We start from the raw sequence: 26,471 nt of genomic DNA, 5'->3' as shown, positions 1-26,471 counted from the left end.
GCCTTCTCTAACAGCTGATCGGCGGGGGTCCCGGGTGTCAGACCACAACGAATCAGATACTGATGAACTATCCAGAGTATAGGTCATCAGTAAAGAGAAATCTCGGAAAACACCTTTAAAGGGGTCTTTCGGGACTTAAATAATGATGATTTATACCTATTCACATCTGATCAGTGGAGGTTTGACTGTCAACAACCCATCATGTACTTTGTAAATATAATGAATACTCTTCACTGAGGTAACCACCAAACTGCACTGAAAAGTGTTCTTTTAGAAGGGTGGTGGTCTCAGAGAAGATAGCCAGCATGCCTAATAAATTATGGACCTAATAATGGGGTGATATTGTGGAGAGGTTTCACTGTACACTGTATTATCTTGAGTTACATCCTGTATTATACTCCAGAGCTGCACTCACTATTCTGCTGGTGCAGTCACTATGTACATACATTACATTACTTATCCTGTACTGATCCTCAGTTACATCCTATATTATACTCCAGAGCTGCACTCACTGTTCTGCTGGTGCAGTCTCTGTGTACATATATTACATTACTTATCCTGTACTGATCCTGAGTTACATCCTATATTATACCCCAGACCTGCACTCACTATTCTGCTGGTGCAGTCACTGTGTACATACATTACATTACTTATCCTGTACTGATCCTAAGTTACATCCTGTATTATGCTCCAGAGCTGCACTCACTATTCTGCTGGTGCAGTCGCTGTGTACATATATTACTTATCCTGTACTGATCCTGAGTTACATCCTGTATTATACTCCAGAGCTGCACTCACTATTCTGCTGGTGCAGTCACTGTGTACATACATTACTTATCCTGTACTGATCCTGAGTTACATCCTGTATTATACTCCAGAGCTGTACTCACTATTCTGCTGGTGCAGTCACTGTGTACATACATTACTTATCCTGTACTGATCCAGAGTTTCATCCTGTATTATACTCCAGAGCCGCACTCACTATTCTGCTGGTGCAGTCGCCGTGTACATACATTACATTACTTATCCTGTACTGATCCTGAGTTACATCTTATATTATACTCCAGAGCTGCACTCACTATTCTGCTGGTGGAGTCACTGTGTACATACATTACATTACTTATCCTGTACTGATCCTGAGTTACATCCTGTATTATACTCCAGAGCTGCACTCACTATTCTGCTGGTGCAGTCACTGTGTACATACATTACTTATCCTGTACTGATCCTGAGTTACATCTTATATTATACTCCAGAGCTGCACTCACTATTCTGCTGGTGGCGTCACTGTGTACATACATTACATTACTTATCCTGTACTGATCCTGAGTTACATCCTGTATTATACTCCAGAGCTGCACTCACTATTCTGCTGGTGCAGTCACTGTGTACATACATTACTTATCCTGTACTGATCCTGAGTTACATCCTGTATTATACTCCAGAGCTGCACTCACTATTCTGCTGGTGCAGTCACTGTATACATACATTACATTACTTATCCTGTACTGATCCTGAGTTACATCCTGTATTATACTCCAGAGCTGTACTCACTATTCTGCTGGTGCAGTCACTGTGTACATACATTACTTATCCTGTACTGATCCTGAGTTACATCCTGTATTATACTCCAGAGCTGCACTCACTATTCTGCTGGTACAGTCACTGTGTACATACATTACATTACTTATCCTGTACTGATCCAGAGTTTCATCCTGTATTATACTCCAGAGCCGCACTCACTATTCTGCTGGTGCAGTCGCCGTGTACATACATTACATTACTTATCCTGTACTGATCCTGAGTTACATCTTATATTATACTCCAGAGCTGCACTCACTATTCTGCTGGTGGAGTCACTGTGTACATACATTACATTACTTATCCTGTACTGATCCTGAGTTACATCCTGTATTATACTCCAGAGCTGCACTCACTATTCTGCTGGTGCAGTCACTGTGTACATACATTACTTATCCTGTACTGATCCAGAGTTTCATCCTGTATTATACTCCAGAGCTGCACTCACTATTCTGCTGGTGCAGTCACCGTGTACATACATTACATTACTTATCCTGTGTTACATCCTGTATTATACTCCAGAGCTGCACTCACTATTCTGCTGGTGCAGTCACCGTGTACATACATTACTGATCCTGCATTACACTCCAGAGCTGCAGCTCCTCGTCGTGCCCTATAAGCCGTCTTTGATCCTGCTGTGACCCCGGCCCTGTAGACGGTCACATTCTCTGGATATGACTGGGCGAGGCGCTGGATCTAACAGTCGTGCAGCTGTGCTCTGTTTGCAGGCTGAGACTTGTGGTTCGTCCACAGCTGAGAAAACACTGGTTGCCTTCTCGGTGCACAGCAGATGGTGAAGCAGCTCCTGCACGTGTTCTCCTTCTCCGCTCATTAGGTTTATGCCCTGTGGTTTATTTGGAGGCCCCCCTCTCCCTCCCCCTCTTCCTTCCTCCGTCCCCATCCCACACACGTGTCCCGGGTTTCTGGATCCCTGAACCCAGTTTTTCTGTCCCCCATAAACCACACCTGCAGCCCTCGCTCCCCAATGTGGAATGCACTTGCGGCTATAGGGACGTCCCCTAGGGCTGCTTTTTTTTTCCGGAAGAAACCAGTTGCTAGAAACCAGGGACTGATATTTCTGCGGCTCGTGTCAGGTTGCACATAAGCAGAGACATGATAGGACGGGCAGATAGCTGCAACACCCTAGAAACAGGAAAGTATGAGGCACGGTTACTCTTTATTTGGCAGATGGGGTCAGTATGAACGCCAGATCCATTTACTGCGAGGAGCAGATCTTTTATAGAAATTGATTTTACTGCTCTGGCGCCAAGGAACCGGCGATATGCGCAGGACTGCGCTGCAGGTGACCCCGACGACGCTGCCTAGTGCCATGGTTAGAGAGGCACTCTACACATAGGGCGCGAAGAGAATGACCGCTTGCAATAAATAGAGGGTTTACGTCAGCAAGGTGACATCATGCACATGTTGGGGGTTGTAGTTGCATGTTCTGTTCCTGGGGTTTGAATTCATGGGTTTGGTGTTTTCTCTCCTCTGAGAACAAAAGGAATTGGGCATGTTAAAGTCCCACAGCCCAATCTCTATCTTCTCCGACACCAGGGGAGTGTTAGGAGGCGCCTGCACATACTACATGTTCAATTGGCCTTAATCTAATGTGTATGGGCGCCCCAACATTTTTAAAGAGTTGTTTGGGATTTTGAGGTCATCAGTATCCGATCACTGAGGGTCTCACTCCCGACACCCACGGAGACCTTTGAGGTCATCAGTATCCGATCACTGGGGGTCTCACTCCCGACACCCACGCCGATCTTTGAGGTCATCAGTACCCGGTCACTGGGGGTCTCACTCCCGACACTCACGGAGACCTTTGAGGTCATTAGTATCCGATCACTGGGGGTCTCACTCCCGACACCCACGCCGATCTTTGAGGTCATCAGTACCCGGTCACTGGGGGTCTCACTCCCGACACCCACGCCGATCTTTGAGGTCATCAGTATCCGATCACTGGGGGTCTCACTCCCGACACCCACGCCGATCTTTGAGGTCATCAGTATCCGATCACTGGGGGTCTCACTCCCGACACCCACGCCGATCTTTGAGGTCATCAGTATCCGATCACTGGGGGTCTCCCTCTCGACACCCACGGAGACCTTTGAGGTCATCAGTATCCGATCACTGAGGGTCTCACTCCCGACACCCACGCCGATCTTTGAGGTCATCAGTATCCGATCACTGAGGGTCTCACTCCCGACACCCACGCCGATCTTTGAGGTCATCAGTATCCGATCACTGGGGGTCTCACTCCCGACACCCACGCCGATCTTTGAGGTCATCAGTATCCGATCACTGAGGGTCTCACTCCCGACACCCACGCCGATCTTTGAGGTCATCAGTATCCGATCACTGGGAGTCTCACTCCCGACACCCACGCCGATCTTTGAGGTCATCAGTATCCGATCACTGGGGGTCTCACTCCCGACACCCACGCCGATCTTTGAGGTCATCAGTATATTGATGACCTATCCTGAGAATTAAAAGCCTGGAAAACCCCTTTAAGGCCCGTTTCACACTTGCATTGTGGCTTTCCGGTTTTGTGATCCGGCACAGGATCTCAAACCTGGAATTATACGGATCCGTGCCATTTAATACACCCGGATGTGTCCGTTTAATCCAGATCCGGTTGTATTAAATGCAAACTGAAAAACCGGATCCGTTTTTTTATTTTTTTTGCTCACACCGGCACCATTGACTTACATAAATTTTAATGCCGAAGCCGGTTTGTTCCGTTTTGCAGACCGGACACAAAACCGCAGCTTGCAGTGGTTTTGTGTCTGGTCAAAAAACGCAACAAAACGGAAAACTGATTCATACTGATCAGTTTTAACCCCATTGACAATGAATGGGGACAAAACTGTTCCGTTTTGGACTGATTTTGAGATTCCCCTGCCGGATCGCAAGTGTTAAACAGGCCTAGCATGCCATTTATTCTCCTTGTCAGCTGGGTGACAACCCTAGTGGGCACTGTCGTGGCAGCCCTCAGCGGTTGTCGCGCAGCAATCTGTTGCCAGTGCCTGTAGGCTCTTGCACACGTCAGTAACGGAGATTGATGGGCTGCTGGATTGATCTGGCGGGCTTCTCGTGCGAGGGGTTTAGACTTTTAACAGCTTGAAATGAGGCGATGCCCCCCCCCCCCCCACGTCCGCCATATGCGAGCGATGAAATTCCATCCAACCCCCATCACATCAAGTCTTAATCTCGTTGGCAAAAGGGCTCTTGGCATGTGGCTGGTTAATGGCGAGAAGTAAATGAGGCAGCGCCGGGCTGTTTTTTCAATTAAGCGTTTGAAGCCGTCACAGAGAAGGTGTAAATGGCGCTCCTCGGTGCGCCCCCCGCCCCGCGCTGCCTGCAGGCCTCCTCTGGAAAATCTCTCTCCTGTTAGGCCTCTCGCCTCACTTTTATTATAAGATAAGCCTTTCATGTTTTATTGTTATGAGCGCAGGGCTGTCCTGGAGGTGCCACTTCTTAGTGGAAACAGCTGCGGCCGGATCAGGTGCCAGCAGCCCCCACGTCATGGCGGCTGCTTAACCCTTGTGCCACCAGAGACGCCCCTCGCCACCCATTCTTCAGGCGCATGGTTTGGTTTTCCTCTCCTGCCATAGATGCTCAGGCACAGTCCTAAATGGTGGGAGTTGTAGTTTGCAGACTGTTCTGTAGCCAGAGGAGCATAGGCCTAAAAGATGTCTTCCAAGCAGACGTCCTTCACCTCCTTCCCTGAGGTGGACGTGTTTTAGTAGTGACTAACCAGAGCGTTCAGACCCCCACATCAACCTCCACTTTTTTTCTTAGTTTTACATAACTTTAGCTCCTTTCTAAACTCCCGTCCCGTCTCGCGCTTCGGTCGCATCCAGAGCTGCATTCTCAATTCAGCTGCTTGCTCTTTGGCCAGCCAACACGTCACTTCGACGATCCTTCAGGGCTTTGTTCTTTTACCAAGATTCTGAATGCAGCTCTGGATGTGAGTGGAGTGTAAGATGGCCGTACGCAGAACACGGTTACACCTAATGGCACGACCGGATAATGAGGCCACAGCCAGCCGTGTATCAAAAAGACGACAACCTGCCCTCGGCAGCTCATGATTGGGGAACGGACGTAATTGCATGTAAAATCATTACGAGTTTTTGGAGATTTCCGTATTTTATTATGGCTGCCACTTTGTCTGAATGGATGTATCGATCTTTTATGTGATTATGGATGATGTAGTTTGTGACTTTTATCCTAAAATCTCCCACTTTCTGTTCCGCAGGTGCTGGCCTTGGATTGGGGATTGTATTTTCTGTCATCTTCTTTAAAAGTAAGTTTTTGCCATAGTCCTACTCTTTATCCCTTAAAGGGATTCTCCATGCACATGAACCCCCACCGATCACTGCTCTCGGGTTCCGAAACAGAACAGCACCATGCACTGAGTAGTGGCCATGAACGGTACTGCAACGCTGCTCCTATTCAAAAGAGATGTCCAGCCTCGTAGCCGACAACACCTTTGGTCTTGACCTATGCCCCTGAAGAACCTGATCATAAAAAAGGAAAACTCCCCTGTCCACAGTTCCACTGCTGGTTGGTTCCTGGATGCTTTCGGTCCCTGCGTGATCAGGAAGCAGCTGGGTCCCATGACTGCTGCAGCTAGTCACAGCCCTCAGCGGTCACAGAGGCATGATTGTACTGCTGAGGCCTTCAATTGGCTGCAGCGGTCACGGGACCCTGCCACTTCCTGGCCAGGAATGGAGTAATGGTGGAACCACAAACAGGTGAATCTTCCTTTTTAACATTGAGGGGCACAGGGGTTGTCGGCTCCGAGGCCAACCCCTTTAAGTACATGCAGTGCCATTCATGGCGACACCCCTATGGCTCCTAGAGGCTAATTTGCAGAAAATAAAAGTTCATATTTCCCAAAAACTGAGGCACATAAAAAGAAGGGACAGAGACTGTTAGCTTCAGCACATACCTAAAGTCAGCCAGTTTCATAACCATGTCACCACTAGGGGGAGCTTGCGGCAAACTGTGTTATTACTAAACCTGTTGTCTACTCAGTGTGCAGTAAGCTCCCCCTAGTGGAGGCAGAGTATTACGATTTACCTGGGATTTGGCGTTGTGTATCAGAAAAAATGTGCGCTCTAAACGTTCAGTGGTTGTAGAACGTTGGGTGTTGTAGTACGTCTGCCCTCCACATTGTAAATCAGGACGGTAACCCGATGAAACCCCCTGACATCTCTACCGAGTCCGGCCCTGCCTGGCGCTCAGCGCGGCTCAGGACACACACACAGGCAGCCGTGACGGCTTCAAACAGCTGCTCCACTAAGTAAACGCGCTGCTCATCCAAACCCTCCTGCCACTAAAACCACAGATCCAATCCATCAGCATCCACCAGAAGGAGAGCTCACATCTACAGGCAGAAAGCCCCGGCTGTCACTTTACATTAACAGCCCGCGCCCGCTGCAGGAGCACAGCCTGCCGAAAACGCTAAACTTGTACAGTCCAGATGCAAGCAGGTGTGGGGGGGTTTCAGACAGCCACTTTAACCATTTAATGACCACCGATACCTCCTTTTACAGCAGTCCTTTCAGGCCACCACATTTTGTGCTGGGTTGTATAATGACACTGCGGCAGACGACAGGCAGGACTCTGGCAATGCTGGGTGACAATCCCTCTAGGAGCTGTTTCGACAGACTTTGTGGTTGAGGTTGACCCCCGAGTTCCGGAGAGGTGATAAGTAGGGATGAGCGAATCGACTTCGGATGAAACATCTGAAGTCGATTCGCATAAAACTTCTTTCTAATACTGTATGGAGCAGGAGCGCCGTACAGTATTAGAATGTATTGGCTCCGATGAGCCAAAGTTATTGCTTCGCGAAGACTTCGGGTAATAACTTCTTAAATTAATTTGTACTGTAAAAAAACATTTCCCGAACTCGGGTTCGGTTCCAAACCCGAGTTTGGGAAAAAGTTTTTTTACAGTATAAAGTTATTATGCAAAGTCTCGCGAGACTTCACAAAGTAATAACTTCAGCTCATCGGAGCCAATACATTCTAATACTGTACAGAGCGCTCGCTCCGTACAGTATTGAAACTAAGTTTTATGTGAATGTTTCATCCGAAGTCGATTCGCTCATCCCTAGTGATAAGTGGGGGTCCTAGCACTGTACTCATAGAGTACAGTGCTCAACCACAGCTTTAGGGCTCATGCACACAGCTGTGTTTTTTGCCCGCATCCGGTCCGATCCGCTGTAAAAGATGCGTCCGTATGTCCAGTCCACAGCCCCGCAAAAAAATAAATAAAAATTTCCTATTCTTGTTTGTTTGACAGAAAAGGATAGGACAGTTCTATAGAGGGCCGGGCACTCCTCCGGAACGTACACGGCCTGTATCCGTGTTTTGCGGCTCCGCATGAAATACAGGATCCCTCGTTGTCTGGATTTTCAGGGCTGGCTTGTGCTGCCCTTATGAATGTCAAGATGCAGGAGACTGAACAGAGCTATGGCAGAGACGTAGCGCTGAAGAGTTCCATCGCTCAGCGTATAGAGGATTTTTTATTTTATTTGTCCATATAAAACCCCTTTTTTTATAAGAAATATTTCCTCAGTAGGTTACGCGTCCCACAGTAAATGTGACTCAGGAATTTATATTTATTGGGGGAGGGGAATCGTCTTTGATATTCTAAAATGCAAGGCGACTCCAGCAGCGCAGATCAGCGAGTCCCGGTCGTATAATGTATTGTAAAGTGAATTTCGCCTTCACCTCTGATTTCTCATTGCTGTAGCTTTCCATTAAAACCCAGGTAACAAGGATGGCTCGTGGTGACGACCAAAGCTCGGAAAGCGTTAATCGTCTCCACGTGGCCCCAAGTAACCCATAAATCCTTCTCTTTCCAGGAAAGACGTGGCCCATCGTGTTCTCCTCCGGGATCGGCTTAGGAATGGCTTATTCAAACTGCCAGAACGACTTCCAGTCTCCATATCTTCTCCACGGCAAGTTTGTCAAAGTGAGTGAGCGGGGGGGGGGGGGGGGGATTCTGTGCTCAACGGCTGCCCGCATACCATCAAAGCCAGGCCTGTCCATCCTCTCTGCGTGCGTCCTACGGAGCGGCCGCTTTCACTGACCCTTTGGCCTCAGTCACTTTTCGTTGGGAATAATGGTGCAGTTTGTACATGATGTGCACCAAAGGCACCTGCAACTGCGCACAACTTGTGACGGAAACAATGCAAGCCCGTTATCAACTTTGCAGCTAGCTGGCGACACGTGTTACTACAAGTAAAAATCTCCATGGCAGGAGCAATTCCAAAATGGCCTCTGTAAAAAAAAAAAAAAAAAAAAGCTATGAAATTCTGCTGTTTTTTAGCCACTTTTTTTTTTTTTAAGTAGTCTATGGACAAATGTCTGAAAAATGCCACACACCCTGACTTAGTTATAAAGCCCCAAACTGTGCTGCACGTGCTCAGCAGTGAAGACCAGAGGAGGAAGCTCAGCACTGCGCATGCCTGCAGTAGGAAACAGGAGGACAGCATTAAAGGGGTTGTCTGGGAATAAGTAACTTTTTCACAGGAGCCCTCGTCCCGACTCTGCTATGGAAAGAACCATGCACACCTGCTCCCCGGCGCTCAGGTTCTGCATGCCGGCTCCTATGTGTCCATCTTCTGGTCCGCGGTTTGTTTAATTCGTCCCTGGCACAGACGTGATCGTCTGCTCCACTGCTGCCAATAACTGGATTCAGTGGTGACTTGTCTGCAGCAGAGCAGATGATCATGCGGACAGGAAGTAAACAAGCCACGTACCGGAAGATGGACACACGGGAGCGGAAGATGGACGCACACGGAGGCCAGTGCGCAGGATCGGAGCTGCCGACAGAATCTTTCAATAGCGGAGGCTTCGGGCTCCTGTGAAAAGATACATTTATTCCCAGACAACCCCTTTAAGGCTTGCACTTCGTACACGTTTCTTCCCATGTAGACTTGCACAGGATTCTCTGCGTTTCCAGGACACACACACAGAGCCATCGATGTCCTACAGTTATGACGTGTAGAGCAGTGTTCTCAGTGCATCACATATTTACTTACAGGAATCTAGAAAAGGTCAGGAATTTCAAAAATTTAATTCCAATAAACATGAAAGTTGTGAGAAAAAGCCCGATGTCACCGTTTACTACAGGAAATTCATTACTTAATTATTGGCCATTTACAAAGTAGTCTGAACTTTGTCTTACTGACTGCACGTTTTTTTTGTCACATTTTTTTATTTATTATTTTTTTTTACGATTTTTGGTGCATTTTTTTAAATTTATTTTTGGCCAGGTCCAGATGTTTGCTGAAAATCTGTGGGAATTTTGAAACGCAGTGGTGCGGTGTGGCTTTTTGTGTATCGCAGCATGTTGTAGCCCTGGTGTTCAGGCTTTTTCCTCTTCTGTAGGGGAATAAAATACATTTCACACCTAAAAACGTAGGCGACATGACAAAAAACCTTGTCGGATTTACTTTGGCGGCTAAAAAATGCCATGCCAAATGTTTGTGCGTCTATGGGCCCTTAGGGGCCATTCACTCAGCCTCTTCTTCCGTTGAATTTTGGCGCAGACACCTGTGCTAAAATTTCGCCATTCTTGCTGGTTTCTGCCTCCCATTCATTTCAATAGGCCGCAGAGCTGAGGATCACGGAGCCGCAGCTTTAAACCGCCGCTCTGCAGTCTTCAGCGCTGCCTTCCATTGAAATGAATTGGGGGGATAGAACTGATGCGGCCACCAAAAAAGCGCTGTGTGAACAGCCCCTTAATGTATAGTTATTTCAATGCTGTTGATGCGGCATGGTGATGACGTGCGAATCTGGACTAGAAGTCTGTATAATGGCTGAAAACACAAGACATGACACCCTTTAAAGAGTAACCACCCCGACTTCAAGAAGGAGGCTTTTTTTTTTTTTTTTTTTTTTTTTTTTTTACATTTTGGAGAATTTTGCAACATTTCAAAGCAGGACCTACATCAGAATGTGCAGGGTCCCGGAACAGTTAAATCCCTAATTACCTCCAAATGTGTTGTGGTGGTTAATGGCGCAAGGACTGCTAACTGCCTAATTATTTAATAGCTGCTGGGGAACCGTGTGGAAACTATTAGTGAACGATTGGAGTAGTTATTCATAGCCTGGGAAGCTGCTGGACCCGATTCCTCCCGGCTTCTTAAAGGGGCTCCCTCTAGTCACGATAAGACCCATAGAATCGCCGCTGCTCTGACAACTGCGGGATTATTATTTTTACTTTAAGGATTTCTTCGTTAAGCCATTGCAGTCTGATCTCAGGCACCTCTCGGAGCTTGTTAGCCGTGCTCCTTTATTTTAGCTTGGTGTGTTTGTCCGTGCAGACCCCTTTAAATGACATGCGGTCTCGTTGCAGGATCAGTGAGCTTGCGCGGTCATTCCTCCCCGGGAGCAGCTGGACATCTGGATCCGTGCAGGATGCACAACAGCCTCCGGCCGAGCCTTTCTCCCGCTTTATCTTGAGCTTGCAGATGTCATTTTGTTTTATATTTTCTGTCACAACAGTCGGGGAAATAAAGTTAAATTCTATAGCGACCATCATGCGTCTGTCTCTGTGTATCGTCTGCTTTATTGATACCGGAAGCAAAAGTGAACCCGTCCCATAATCCGTGTATGTGCTTGGTGCGTCCTGTACTCTGCTGCTGCCCGTTCACATTAGATTGATGGAGTTTTCCGGGACTCTGGATTAGTCGCCAGTATCTGATCAGTGGAAGTCTGACGCCCAGCGCCCACGCCGATCAGGCTGTGGTGCTCCGGTGACCAGTGATGTCATATTCATTGCTGAAGTGAATGAGCCTGGGCTGCAGTACCAAGCACAGCCACTATACAATGGGCGGCACTGTGCTTGGTATGCTGTAAGGAGGTCACAGCGATCACCGGGTGCCCAGGCCTCTTTAAACGGCTGGGTGTTGGACGCCCACCCATCTGATATTGATGACCTCTCTTGGGGCCCAGAAAACCCCTGAACGTAAGCCTCTTTATGTGAATGAGGCCCTCGAGGCTCTCCCCGACTGCAGATGTTGGATTTCAGCACGCCTGATTCTTTTGTTTTCCAGGGGATAAGCAGCAGCAGATTTGACACCTGCACGATCAGCCATGTTGAGCATGCATGTGTTTGGATAGGCAGGAGTACCGTATATGGCGGATGGAAGAGTGGGGGTACTACAGTGTAGCGGTGTAGTCCTCCATGACCCCTGTTTTCCCACGCCTTCAATTCTGTGTCGACAACCCCTCCACTTTGTTACTTACCCTTCATCAGTGCCCTCGTCCAAGGGACGTTCCTGAAAAATACCAAAATGGTGTGATAAATCCTCTCTGGTTTCTCACTAGGACCCCGGTATGGAAGACATTAGTACCCCAGCTGCCCCCGGGGTAAATCGTCCCATTATAAGAGGTAGATGCTACTTTCTACCTGCCCCCCCACCATTACTTGTGTGTTTAGTGGGGTGCGGATGGTCCTCCTGCGGCTTCCATCTTCAGCATTCTTTCCCTGAAACCTCGTCCGATGCAGGTCTCATGACTCACGGCCTTATGGGAAGTGCCTCTAAATGGGAAATTACTAAAGTGCCCCTCAAATGTTTCCACATGCAGCTATCGTTACACCACTCTCCGTGATAATTCTGCAGATTATTACACCACTGACCCTTTGAGGACATCGCTTTGTCCCCTCTACCTCCTGACATAGTGATCTATTCTGCAGATTATTACACCACTGACCTCCTGATAGAACTTCAGATCATTGCTCTGTCCTCTCTACCTCCTGACAGATACATAGTGATATATTCTGCAGATTATTACACCACAGACCTTCGATAGAACTGCAGAACATTGCTCTGTCCTCTCTACCTCCTGACAGATACATAGTGATATATTCTGCAGATTATTACACCACAGACCTCCCGATAGATCTGCAGAACATTGCTCTGTCCTCTCTACCTCCTGTAAAAAAAAAAAAAAATGGTGCAAGTCACGTGACACAACTGTGCAGCTTCTGTAGCTGAAGTCGGATACAATGGACTTTTTATGAAGAGTTTATTAATTACAACAATAATAAAAACAGCCCCGGAAGGACGGCACGTTCGCCTCTGACCCATAACCGGCAATAGTATCCTATTGGGAGCATTGGCTGCAAGCGAATACGTCTGCTGGCGCCATCTATTGGTGAGGGATGACAACCACATGGTCCAATGACCTGTGATTTCCTCTCCTTGGTCTGTTATGTGGGAGGTAAGTGGTGCAAGCTGAGACTTGTAGTTCTACACCAGCCAAGCAGTCACAATTATCTGACATCAGTAACACACGTCGGCTCCGTCGCTGACGTTTTAACCCGTATATCGCCAGCGACTATTCAGAGACGTGAGGACTGAATCCAGAAATGACAAGAACCATAGTATGTGGTGACAACACACCCTCCCCAACTCTCTGAAATCCTGTCCTAGAAGTCATCGGCCATGGTGGTCCCATGCATTTGGTGACCTGTCTGCTCTCCTGATATGTCCTTCCTAAATAATTCACACCAAAGAGCAATAGCTCCAACCACAGATTAGTAAGTGCCCAAAAAAAAAATCTGATACCCATAAACAATTGATATTAAATATATATTTTATCAATCACATCTTAAAGGGAACCTGTCACCGGGATTTTGGGTATAAAGCTGAGGACATGGGTTGCTAGATGGCCACTAGCACATCCGCAATACCCAGTCCCCATAGCTCTGTGTGCTTTTATTGTGTTAAAAAAACGATTTGATACATATGCAAATTACCCTGAGATGAGTCCTGTCCCTGACTCATCTCATGTACAGGACTCATCTTAGGTTAATTTGCATATGTATCAAATCAGTTTTTTTACACAATAAAAGCACACAGAGCTATGGGGACTGGGTATTGCGGATGTGCTAGCAGCCATCTAGCAACCCATGTCCTCAGCTCTATACCCACAATCCAGGTGACAGGTTCCCTTTAAGTAAAATAAATGCATTAAAAATGGCGGCATTCATATACAGGCCAGAAATATGAGCTACAATGGTACGTCATACATCAAAAGTCCGGACCCCCAGACGTATGGTCCTGGTGCGGAATCTCCATACCCACAAAAAGAAATACATCTGATGTACCGTAACTGGTCAAGAAGTGACCTTAAAGGGGTCTTGCTAATTCGGGCAGAATTTGTTACTTCCTGGATTCATGCTTCTAATGGTCCATTCACACGTCCGCAAAATGGGTCCGCACCCGTTCCGCAATTTTGCGGAACAGGTGCGGACCCATTCATTTTCAATGGGGCCGGAATGTGCTGTCCGCATTTGCGGATTTGTAAAAAAATAGAACATGTCCTATTCTTGTATGCCATTGCGGACAAGAAAAGGAATTTTCTATGAGAGTGCTGGCGATGTGCTGTCCGCAAAATGCGGAATGCACATTGCCGGTGTTAGTGTTTTGTCGGATCCGCAAAACACATACGGACATGTGAATGGACCCTTAGGCTGGGCGGGCTTAGGCAGTTTGAGTGAAGCCCTGCCGCGCCTCTGTCTTTCTGACATCACACTCCTTGCGTGTTCGTTCATGTGTCTCCTATGGCCACCGCTTCTCTCACCCGAATCCCTGGGCTGCGCTTGCGCAGGAGACCTTATTTATTTATTTTCACCCAGCCGGCCTCTCATTGCAGTCCTGAGAGCTCACTCTGCCGCGCATGCGCAAAGCTTATTTCTTTAGTGCCGCGTCTCATACAGAGCCGCGCTGCATACAGGGCATGCGGGACTGAAGAAATAAGCCTTGCGCATGCGCGGCAGCGTGAGCTCTCAGGACTGCAATGAGAGGCCGGCTGGGTGAAAATAAAGTGTCTTCTGCGCAAGCACGGGCCATGAATGCGGGAGGCGAGCGGTGGCCGTATCTATGGGATAACCATATGACAACAATGAGGTAGGAGGGAAAGAATTTTATCAAGAAGGTTGGGAATTTGCCAATACAAAAGATTTACAAAAATGGTCACTGGCACATGATTAGCAGATTAAACAGTGATCATTGTGATGGGAATGGATCAAACTACCACATATAGTATAAATATAAAGTGCCAAGCACCTTCTACCAAGACCATGAGGGAGTATATCATGAAATAAATAATACCAACCAGTAAGGTTCAGACCACGGGGTCCACGCTAGACTGTGTCGGGGGCACTTCCATTTGAAGAGAGTGATAGTAACACCCAGTGGTAATTCTAGTAGGAATAATAGAGGAAATGTACAATGCAGAGTTCTAACAATAGATGCTCCGGAATGCTCATTGCATTACAAGTAGTTACAAAAGCAGCCTCCGCGCTTTGGACGCAGATTTTCCTGCAGGTTTTTCAGCCAACGCCAGAAGTGGATGTTATCCGTGCAGGCATTACGCAAATTATAGAGCACGTGCTATTCTTGTCCATTTTGCGAAAAAGAATGGGAGTTTCCATTATAGGGACCGAGGAAAGTGCGGGACTCATATGGCCGGTATCCGTATTTTAGGGATCCACGGTTTGCAGACCACATGAGGCCTCATACTTCTCCTTCCTGTTGACTTCACTTCTGACTCTGGCTGGAAAATGAAGCTCTAATCCTCCTCCAAAAAAACTGTGTGAACCTACCCTCAAAATGCTAGCTCCTGTCAATTTAGACCCTCCTACGACATGGGGCCACTTTTGATCCCCAGTGCACCCCTGCTAGCGCTAGAGGTATAACTGGTGGGGGAGTGAGGTGTGGGATCATCACCCACTGGATATCATTGACCTAGCCTGAGGGTAGACCGTAAGTATCAGGAGCCTGGAAAACCCCTTTGTATTTGAAAGCCTCACTTCTTGCTTGCTGTCAGTGACTGTAAGGCTTGGTCTATACGACGACATTTGTCGCGCAACAATTTTTATAATGGCATTCTATGGTGTCGCACTGCAACATGCTGCGACTGCAACGCAGCAGTCGCAGAAAATCCATTCGAGGTGGATTTTTCTGCGACTGACGCGTCAGAGTCGCAGCATGTTGCAGTGCGACACCATAGACCATTATAAAAATTGTTGCGCAACAAATGTTGCAGTGTAGTTGTGCCCTATAAGTCGCGCGACAAATGTCGTCGTGTAGACCTAGCCTTACTCTCCTTTTGAAACCTCTAGATCAGGGGTGCACAACCTGCGGCCCTCCATATTATTCTGTGTGGCCCCCGACCATCTGGTGGCAGACGTGTATGTCTCTGTCTTGTGGCTGCTCACATGCATTTTTCATGTATTCTCCCATTAGGCCCCCTGCACGCGAACGTGTGCACACCGTGGTCGTGCTGCGGCCTGCAAAATGCGGGCCGCAATGCACGAACACAGTCCGTGGGGCAGCCACAGCGGATCGCGGACCCATTCACTTGAATGGGTCCGCGATCCGGCCGTTCCGCAAAATGATAGGACATGTTCTATCTTTTTGCGGAACGGAAGTACGGGACAAAACCCCACGGAAGCACTCCGTAGTGTTCCGTTCCGTGCTTCCGTTCCGCACCATTCCGCATCTCTGGATTTGCGGACCCATTCAAGTGAATGGGTCCGCATCCGTGATGCGGAATGCCCACGGAACGGCACCCGTGTATTGCGGATCCGCAATACGGCAACGGGGTGCACACGTTCGTGTGCAGGGGGCCTTAGATGGGAGTCCTGGAGGTGTAACCAGACATTCACAGTATATACTGCATGTACGATATGCAATACATACAGTATATCAGCTGGTAATACCCCTATAACCTTCAGTCTGACAATGTGGCCCCCAACCAGAAAAGCTTGTGCCCTCCCTGTTGTAGATGATACCCGGTAGAGCCTTCATACATCTCTCAGCTTAGAATTTGCTACAATTGAATCGATATAAGTTTTACCTGATTCGATACATTGTAACAATCTATAGTATTGTGCCCTGTCAGAGCTGACACAGTGTAACAAACACAGGTGGTTGGGACCTTTTATACACGATTTTAGCTCCTGGACAGGGGCAGATTGGCCAAAGACCTTACAGGGAAATTTCCCGGTTGGCCGATGCCCCCTGGGCCCTCCTCACTGCCGCCCAGTGGAAGTTTTTGGGGATGTATTTTGTGATGCACTGTGGTATAATGTGCCACAATACGGTATTGCTGGCCCTGCCTTCCATCAATTTAGACCCAACTACAAAACGGGGCCACTTTTAGTATTTTTTTTTCCAGGGCCAGTCCGCCCCTGTCTCCTGGATGTAAACAAGAATGTTCCCATTCACTGACAGTAAGCAGAGAACTTGAAAATGAAAGTCAGCCTGTCATTTTAGAACTTTTTCAGTAGACCATCAAGGAGGAAAACGGAATCCCTTTAAGTCCTGTGACTGCCCTTCACCCCCCATACTGGCCACACCACTGCCTGTAGCCCCCCATCATAGGGGAAGGGCGAAGCTCTTGGAGCCAAAGTGTCCAGCCGGGAATTCCTCAGTTATTAGTTTGAGTTTGATGATGAAATTCCTGGAGACAAGAGACCACAAGCAGATGCCACCCCACCCCACCCCTGTGCTCCCTCCCCTCCAGTGTCAGCCAGTACCTGCACCCTCAGAGATGCTGGGACTGAGCTCTTGATGTTGGTCCCAAGGACTGTGCTCACAGCTGCCTGTCCCCCCTTCTCCTCCAGGAGTGGGCAGAGGAGGATTTTGGATGTCCTTTCCCTATTAGGAGAGGCGGGTTCAGTGCTGACTTGGGTTCTGCAGAGGAGACAGCTCTCTCCTTCCCTGCTCCTTCCCTCATTACTGGGGTCCTAGTTCTGCAGCCTGGTACAAGGACCCTGGATGGATTGCAAGCCTTAGGGAAGCACTGTATGGAATTCCCCCTGACTCTCCTCCTGGTAAGTGCACTTTCCTCCTCCTTAGGATAAAGGGGTCGTCTATAGGCTATGGAGCTGGAGGCTTTTAGATGGGAAGCTCTTGGTGCAAAGAGCTATTGTTCCTCCGTAAGCGGATGAGTCCGAGATCCTTCCATGCTTCAACTGTTGCACTTGTCTAAATGTTAACCCTAGGATGACTGGTGATGAGATCCTTGGAGCAAGCCTTTCAAACTTTCAGGTGGACCCCCCCCCCCTTCCCCCTCCTCCTCCTTCCAGAACAAACCCCCCTTTCCAAAGTAAGATTTAGGGCAGATCTTCAAACATATTATAATAGTGTCCATGTAAATATAGTCTGTTCCTTTAAGAAGATCCTTTGTTACGTTGTAGCGCGGTTTTCTGTGCGTTCATAACAACGTAGGAAGAATTTGCAATAACTGTTATTCATGGGGTCAAACCAGAACAAAATGTTCCCAAAAAGCGTCCAGATGCTCCGCTATAGTGTCCGAGCGAGCGTCTTATAGGAACGGTCACATGGCGATAACTGAGCTGTAATACGTAATAGTAACCCACAGTCACTGCTGGTGTCCTTCCTTTGCCTTTCGCCCCCTTATAACCCTAAATTTCTATCTTTTACAATTCTTACATGTGACCTCTCAAACTCAATTATCAATGACTCGTACCATGGTTACCTGCCCCAGAATAATCCGTAACCACTATGGCTGCTCCCCAGTAATACCATATTGTATTACCTGCCCCCCAAAAACAACTAAATGCTGCTGGGTCCCCCTTTAAATATTGAAACAATTCCTCCCTAAACTATTAAATGCAACGGCCAGCCCCCCCCCCCCCCCAATATATATAAAACCCCTTCCGTTAAAAACATAGAAAGCACAGTCCACTTTAAATAGTGAAACCTTCTCCCCCCAAAATACGGTATACAGCCCTCTGCCCCTTAACTGATGAAAAGTAACCCCCCCCCAAACCTTATATGAACCCTTAAATTTAGAAATATACCCCCATCTCCAGTCCATTCACCACCTGATCTGTGAGCTATGAAAAGGGATCCTGTGATCTCCAGAGGAACTGACAATTATCCCCCCCCCAAAAAAAAATCCCCAGTTCATGAAATAAAGGCGTGAGATACCATGAAATACCGCCAACCCGACGCCCACATTGACAGGATCCCTCACTCAATACATTTATCCAATTTGTTAAAAATTTTCCCCCGCCGATCAAATCGGAGAAGGTCCACCACTTCACAGAAATTCCTTAAGGGTACGGTCACACGGTCAGGTTTTTTCGGATGCAGTTTTTGAAGCCAAAACCAGGAGTGGATAAAAAAAAAAAAAAGAAAAGAAAAGTCACATCTGTCCTTAATACTTTCTCACCTTTTGCGTTCCACTCCCAAACCTCATCCAAAAACCTGAACGCGTGGCAGCGCCCTAAGCGCATTCTTTATTGGCGGTGCCGATTAACACGGATCTACTAACAGCTTACGCGTTTCGCACATTACACTTTCTCAGTCATTGCCATTTTCTCTTGGCTGCTGTAGAACTTCCCATTTGCGATCCACTTCCGGAGGTTCTCATTTTTTTCTACACTCTGAATTATAGATATTTTTTTAATATTGATAAAATTTTTATCTTTTCGTAACAATATTATTTTAGTCGGGGGTCAGTGTTTGTGTCTGGCCCTTTAAAAAATTATACTGATAAAACATGCGCCGTAATTATCAACTTTTTGCTCCGATATTCTCGACACGTTTGTAAAATGTGCCATTTTTTTTAGGTCGTAGTGATGTATTGGGCTATTTATTGGGCAGACTAGATGGGCCAAATGGTTCTTATCTGCCGACACATTCTATGTTATTTGAGCCCAAAGAATAAATGGTGCCCACAGACCTCAGCCTAGACCTGTGTCATGGGCTCTCAAAATTGGTGGCATTGCAACGAAAACAGATGTACCTATAAATGTCACACATATAAGATCAGTGAAAGACAGCAATGCAGGGGTTCACCGAGCCTTTCTGCTGCCTGAGGCGAAAAACTAAAACAGTGCCCCCCCAATGCCAATGTTTTAACGTAAACCCTTGGCCACAATGAGAGTGCTCATTCCCCATGGCCCTTCTGCTGCCCCCCTCTTGCCGCCTGAGGCGATCGCCTCACCTGGCCTCATTGGTGGTGCACCTCTGCAGCAATGAGATAAGCTCCACGCAGACATTGTCCCCTTGCAGTTTCTAACAAGCTGGATGTAGCAGAGCTGAGTTTACTAGGCACTGCTGCCGTAGTTAGACATTCCTTCACCTAGGCGGGCAATGATTCAGTTGGTATCTTAGCCCTTTACCTTTATACAGACAGAATAGCTCATTGGCGCCCTGGCACCCAGCGCCTACGGCATATGCTTTGCAAGGTCAACTCCCCATCTAGTATGCTATGTTTTTATGGGTTTTCCAAAATTGTGCTAAAGACAACCAATCACTTGTGATTTCATATTTTTTTTATCATATCTGTACCATATAGGCATCTGGAATAATTGTAGCCTTGTATGAATGAGGACAGTCATTTGCATATAGCACTGGTAAAGGCCCAGGTCACACACTAGGATGCATTTTTGTGATTGCACGCTATCACTATTCTTGGTATAAACTACATGGACTTGCTCAGTGTAATCAGAACAGTTGTTTTTTACCTGCAGTACTGAAACTGTTGTGAAACTACTACTCTCAGCATTCCCTAACATCCTGTGCTATTTGCTTTTTTACTTACGGTATTTTAGAATATTTACATTTTGAAATGAATATTAATGACATCTAAAACCTCACATTGTGCAGTCTTTACTGCCTTCAGCCGATCACAGATGTATCAGTATAACAACTCCATCATACGTCACGTAGTTATAACAATGTATTGTAGCTACAACAAAGTCTCCCCGTGATTTAATATTGTATCACTGAGTGCACGGAAATATCTGACTCCGTCCTGTGCAGAATGTAAATTCCCAGAAACGTTTGGACGTTTTACACTGAAGGAAAACATGTATATCACCCCAAATATCAGCCTAACCAGAGGATAAACTAAACACTGTGACGCTGCCCTACATATAAGAATATAACTACTATAATACTGCCTCCTATGTACAAGAATATAACTACTATAATACTGCTCCTATGTACAAGAATATAACTACTATAATACTGCCTCCTATGTGCAAGAATATAACTACTATAATACTGCTCCTATGTACAAGAATATAACTACTATAATACTGCTCCTATGTACAAGAATATAACTACTATAATACTGCTCCTATGTACAAGAATATACCTACTATAATACTGCCTCCTATGTACAAGAATATAACTACTATAATACTGCTCCTATGTACAAGAATATACCTACTATAATACTGCCTCCTATGTACAAGAATATAACTACTATAATACTGCACCTATGTACAAGAATATAACTACTATAATACTGCTCCTATGTACAAGAATATAACTACTATAATACTACTCCTGTGTACAAGAATATAACTACTATAATACTGCTCCTATGTACAAGAATATAACTACTATAATAATGCTCCTATGTACAAAAATATAACTACTATAATACTGCTCCTATGTACAAGAATATAACTACTATAATACTGCTCCTATGTACAGGAATATAACTACTATAATACTGCTCCTATGTACAAGAATATAACTACTATAATACTACTCCTGTGTACAAGAATATAACTACTATAATACTACTCCTGTGTACAAGAATATAACTACTATAATACTGCTCCTATGTACAAGAATATAACTACTATAATAATGCTCCTATGTACAAAAATATAACTACTATAATACTGCTCCTATGTACAAGAATATAACTACTATAATACTGCTCCTATGTACAGGAATATAACTACTATAATACTGCCTCCTATGTACAAGAATATAACTACTATAATACTGCTCCTATGTACAAGAATATAACTACTATAATACTGCACCTATGTACAAGAATATAACTACTATAATACTGCTCCTATGTACAAGAATATAACTACTATAATACTGCTCCTATGTACAAGAATATAACTACTATAATACTGCTCCTATGTACAAGAATATAACTACTATAATACTGCTCCTATGTAAAAAAATATATCTACTATAATACTGCCTCATATGTACGAGAATATAAGTACTGTAATACTGCTCCTATGTACAAGAATATAACTACTATAATACTGCCTCCTATGTACAAGAGTATAACTACTATAATACTGCTCCTATGTACAAGAATATAACTACTATAATACTGCTCCTATATACAAGAATATAACTACTATAATACTGCTCCTATGTACAAGAATATAACTACTATAATACTGCTCCTATGTACAAGAATATAACTGCTATAATACTGCTCCTATGTACAAGAATATAACTACTATAATACTGCTCCTATGTACAAGAATATAACTACTATAATACTGCTCCTATGTGTAAAAATATAACTACTATAATACTGCTCCTATGTACAAGAATATAACTACTATAATACTGCTCCTATGTAAAAAAATATATCTACTATAATACTGCCTCATATGTACGAGAATATAAGTACTGTAATACTGCTCCTATGTATAAGAATATAACTACTATAATACTGCCTCATATGTGCGAGAATATAAGTACTGTAATACTGCTCCTATGTATAAGAATATAACTACTATAATACTGCCTCCTATGTACAAGAATATAACTACTATAATACTGCTCCTATGTGCAGGAATATAACTACTATAATACTGCTCCTATGTACAAGAATATAACTACTGTAATACTGCTCCTATATACAAGAATATAACTACTATAATACTGCTCCTATGTACAAGAATATAACTACTATAATACTGCCTCCTATGTACAAGAATATAACTACTATAATACTGCCTCCTATGTACAAGAATATAACTGCTATAATACTACCTGCTATGTACAAGAATATAACTACGATAATACTGCCTCCTATGTACAAGAATATAACTACTATAATACTGCTCCTATGTACAAGAATATAACTACTATAATACTGCTCCTATGTACAAGAATATAACTACTATAATACTGCTCCTATGTACAAGAATATAACTACTATAATACTGCCTCCTATGTACAAGAATATAACTACTATAATACTGCCTCCTATGTGCAAGAATACAACTGCTACAATATTGTCCCCTAATGTGGATCTGCATGGCTGCAGGCTTATTATACTGTATACCGTATACTGTTTTGCTTTCAGTATAATTCTGACCTCTGACTTTAGACCAAAAATTCTCAAAAACAAAAAGCTCATAATTTCCATATTTTATTATTGGGGAAGTGACTGCAGGGAATTTCAGTCATGGGAAACAGGTTGAGACTGGAGTTTGGGATGGGAAGCGACCAGCCGGGGGATGTAAGCTCAGCGTTGTGCTGCACATCTGTGCGGAGCGCGGTGCTTCCGGTGACTTCTGGGAGTGTGGAGTGTAATGGGGGACATCCTGTCAGATCCCAGCACAGCAGATGGGATTAGTGCAGTTAATAGATGGGAAGGAATGAAGCTGCGGCGGACATCTAGGATACGTCCCTGGTTTGCTCTGTGCAGCCTCTTCATCCGTTATTTATAATGGTTATAGTGGTCAGTGAATTCCGCAGCTGTGATTGGTTATTATACGGTTCTTATAGGAACTGCGCAGTGATACATAGTACATACTAGTCCCTTTTCCCGGACGTCCGGCGGCGGCACAGCTTCCATATGTACTTGTGCTGCCTGCAGACTACAGGAAACAAAAATTTCAGGTAGATGAATTTTCATGGCTCCCAGTGCTGTATCCATGGCGGTCATTTCCCAGTGTTATATAGCACCTAGTACCCATTACCACTGGACCACCTATGAGAGAAGACCACCAGAGCAGAGATCCTGTGACAGTTTTCAGCTCCAGCATATACCATGCATCCTGGCCATGTTCTTCAAGAAGTCCACTTTTCTTTATAGTGTGGGGTGGTCTTCTCAACGGGATTTCACTGTATATGTTCCCAGTGGTATATACAGCGCTCAGTCCCCTGTTCCCGGTGGTATATACAGCGCTCAGTCCCATGTTCCCAGTGGTATATACAGCGCTCAGTCCCGTGTTCCCGGTGGTATATACATCGCCCAGTCCCCTGTTCCCAGTGGTATATACAGCGCCCAGTCCCCTGTTCCCAGTGGTATATACAGCGCCCAGTCCCATGTTCCTGGTGGTATATACAGCGCCCAGTCCCATGTTCCCGGTGGTATATACAGCGCTCAGTCCCATGTTCCCGGTGGTATATACAGTGCCCAGTCCCATGTTCCCGGTGGTATATTCAGCGCTCAGTCCCCTGTTCCCGGTGGTATATACAGCGCTCAGTCCCGTGTTCCCGGTGGTATATACATCGCCCAGTCCCCTGTTCCCAGTGGTATATACAGCGCCCAGTCCCCTGTTCCCAGTGGTATATACAGCGCCCAGTCCCATGTTCCTGGTGGTATATACAGCGCCCAGTCCCATGTTCCCGGTGGTATATACAGCGCCCAGTCTCATGTTCCCGGTGGTATATACAGCGCCCAGTCCCATGTTCCCGGTGGTATATACAGCGCCCAGTCCCATGTTCCCAGTGGTTTACACAGCACTCAGTCCCATGTTCCCAGTGGTATATACAGCACTCAGTCCCAGGTTCCCAGTGGTATATACAGCGCCCAGTCCCATGTTCCCAGTGGTATATACAGCGCCCAGTCCCATGTTCCCGGTGGTATATACAGCGCCCAGTCCCATGTTCCTGGTGGTATATACAACGCTCAGTCCCATGTTCCTGGTGGTATACACAGCGCTCAGTCCCATGTTCCCGGTGGTATACACAGCGCTCAGTCCCATGTTCCCGGTGGTATATACAGCACTCAGTCCCATGTTCCTAGTGGTATACACAGCGCTCAGTCCCATGTTCCCGGTGGTATATACAGCGCCCAGTCCCATGTTCCCGGTGGTATATACAGCGCCCAGTCCCATGTTCCCGGTGGTTTACAGCGCTCAGTCCCATGTTCCCGGTGGTATATACAGCGCCCAGTCCCATGTTCCCAGTGGTATATACAGCGCCCAGTCCCATGTTCCGGGTGGTATATACAGCGCCCAGTCCCATGTTCTTGGTGGTTTACAGCGCCCAGTCCCATGTTCCCAGTGGTATATACAGCGCCCAGTCCCATGTTCCCAGTGGTATATACAGCGCCCAGTCCCATGTTCCCGGTGGTATATACAGCGCCCAGTCCCATGTTCCCAGTGGTATATACAGCGCCCAGTCCCATGTTCCCGGTGGTATATACAGCGCCCAGTCCCATGTTCCCAGTGGTATATACAGCGCCCAGTCCCATGTTCCCAGTGGTATATACAGCGCCCAGTCCCATGTTCCCAGTGGTATATACAGCGCTCAGTCCCATTTTCCCGGTGGTATATACAGCGCCCAGTCCCATGTTCCCAGTGGTATATACAGCGCTCAGTCCCATGTTCCCGGTGGTATATACAGCGCCCAGTCCCATGTTCCCGGTGGTATATACAGCGCCCAGTCCCATGTTCCCGGTGGTATATACTGCGCCCAGTCCCATGTTCCCAGTGGTATATACAGCGCCCAGTCCCATGTTCCCGGTGGTATATACAGCGCCCAGTCCCATGTTCCCGGTGGTATATACAGCGCCCAGTCCCATGTTCCCGGTGGTATATACAGCGCTCAGTCCCATGTTCCCGGTGGTATATACAGCGCCCAGTCCCATGTTACCGGTGGTATATACAGCGCTCAGTCCCATGTTCCCGGTGGTATATACAGCGCTCAGTCCCATGTTCCCGGTGGTATATACAGCGCCCAGTCCCATGTTCCCGGTGGTATATACAGCGCTCAGTCCCATGTTCCCAGTGGTATATACAGTGCCCAGTCCCATGTTCCCAGTGGTATATACAGCGCCCAATCCCATGTTCCCGGTGGTATATACAGCGCTCAGTCCCATGTTCCCGGTGGTATATACAGCGCTCAGTCCCATGTTCCCGGTGGTATATACAGCGCCCAGTCCCATGTTCCCGGTGGTATATACAGCGCCCAGTCCCATGTTCCCAGTGGTATATACAGCGCTCAGTCCCATGTTCCCAGTGGTATATACAGTGCCCAGTCCCATGTTCCCAGTGGTATATACAGCGCCCAGTCCCATGTTCCCGGTGGTATATACAGCGCCCAGTCCCATGTTCCCGGTGGTATATGCAGCGCTCAGTCCCATGTTCCCAGTGGTATATACAGCGCCCAGTCCCATGTTCCCAGTGGTATATACAGCGCCCAGTCCCATGTTCCCGGTGGTATATACAGCGCTCAGTCCCATGTTCCCGGTGGTATATACAGCGCTCAGTCCCATGTTCCCGGTGGTATATACAGCGCTCAGTCCCATGTTCCCGGTGGTATATACAGCGCTCAGTCCCATGTTCCCGGTGGTATATACAGCGCTCAGTCCCATGTTCCCGGTGGTATATACAGCGCTCAGTCCCATGTTCCCGGTGGTATATACAGCGCCCAGTCCCATGTTCCCGGTGGTATATGCAGCGCCCAGTCCCATGTTCCCAGTGGTATATGCAGCGCCCAGTCCCATGTTCCCAGTGGTATATGCAGCGCCCAGTCCCATGTTCCCAGTGGTATATACAGCGCCCAGTCCCCTGTTCCCAGTGGTATATACAGCGCCCAGTCCCATGTTCCGGGTGGTATATACAGCGCCCAGTCCCATGTTCCCAGTGGTATATACAGCGCTCAGTCCCATGTTCCCAGTGGTATATACAGTGCCCAGTCCCATGTTCCCAGTGGTATATACAGCGCCCAATCCCATGTTCCCGGTGGTATATACAGCGCCCAGTCCCATGTTCCCGGTGGTATATGCAGCGCCCAGTCCCATGTTCCCAGTGGTATATGCAGCGCCCAGTCCCATGTTCCCAGTGGTATATGCAGC

At 46.7% G+C, this 26,471-nt stretch overlaps 2 protein-coding genes across 3 annotated transcripts in view; both read left to right on the top strand.

Moving 5' to 3' along the window:
• The first annotated feature begins 5,616 nt into the window (after nucleotides 1–5,616).
• On the top strand, nucleotides 5,617–11,142 carry MICOS10 (mitochondrial contact site and cristae organizing system subunit 10). Its single transcript, XM_044277713.1, has 4 exons — nucleotides 5,617–5,698; nucleotides 5,843–5,890; nucleotides 8,462–8,571; nucleotides 10,963–11,142. The coding sequence occupies exons 1-4, from the start codon at nucleotides 5,617–5,619 to the stop codon at nucleotides 10,969–10,971; spliced, it is 249 nt and encodes an 82-aa protein (XP_044133648.1). The 3' UTR covers nucleotides 10,972–11,142.
• A 6,016-nt stretch (nucleotides 11,143–17,158) lies between these two features.
• The window catches only part of LOC122929057 (neuroblastoma suppressor of tumorigenicity 1), a 44,395-nt gene continuing 35,082 nt past the window's right edge, over nucleotides 17,159–26,471 (top strand). Inside the window, exon 1 of one of the 2 annotated variants that reach the window (XM_044282502.1) lies at nucleotides 17,159–17,457. The gene's annotated coding sequence lies outside the window, so the exon portion shown is untranslated. The remainder of the gene's footprint in view (nucleotides 17,458–26,471) is intronic. The other variant, XM_044282501.1, reaches the window with a different exon arrangement.

The sequence above is a fragment of the Bufo gargarizans genome, chromosome 2 (genome assembly GCF_014858855.1).
Source record: "Bufo gargarizans isolate SCDJY-AF-19 chromosome 2, ASM1485885v1, whole genome shotgun sequence".
In the NCBI taxonomy this organism is placed as follows: Eukaryota; Metazoa; Chordata; class Amphibia; order Anura; family Bufonidae; genus Bufo; species Bufo gargarizans.
The sequence above is the reverse complement of the archived record's forward strand: the minus strand, read 5'-3'. Positions and strand labels throughout refer to the sequence as shown.

Coding starts and splice junctions, on each gene's coding strand:
- MICOS10 (XM_044277713.1), top strand. CDS start 5,617: ATGAGGCCACAGCCAGCCGTGTATCAAAAAGACGACAACCTGCCCTCG. Junction 5,699..5,842: donor GGGAACGGACGTAATTGCAT/GTAAAATCATTA, acceptor TCTGTTCCGCAG/GTGCTGGCCTTGGATTGGGG. Junction 5,891..8,461: donor TTCTGTCATCTTCTTTAAAA/GTAAGTTTTTGC, acceptor TTCTCTTTCCAG/GAAAGACGTGGCCCATCGTG.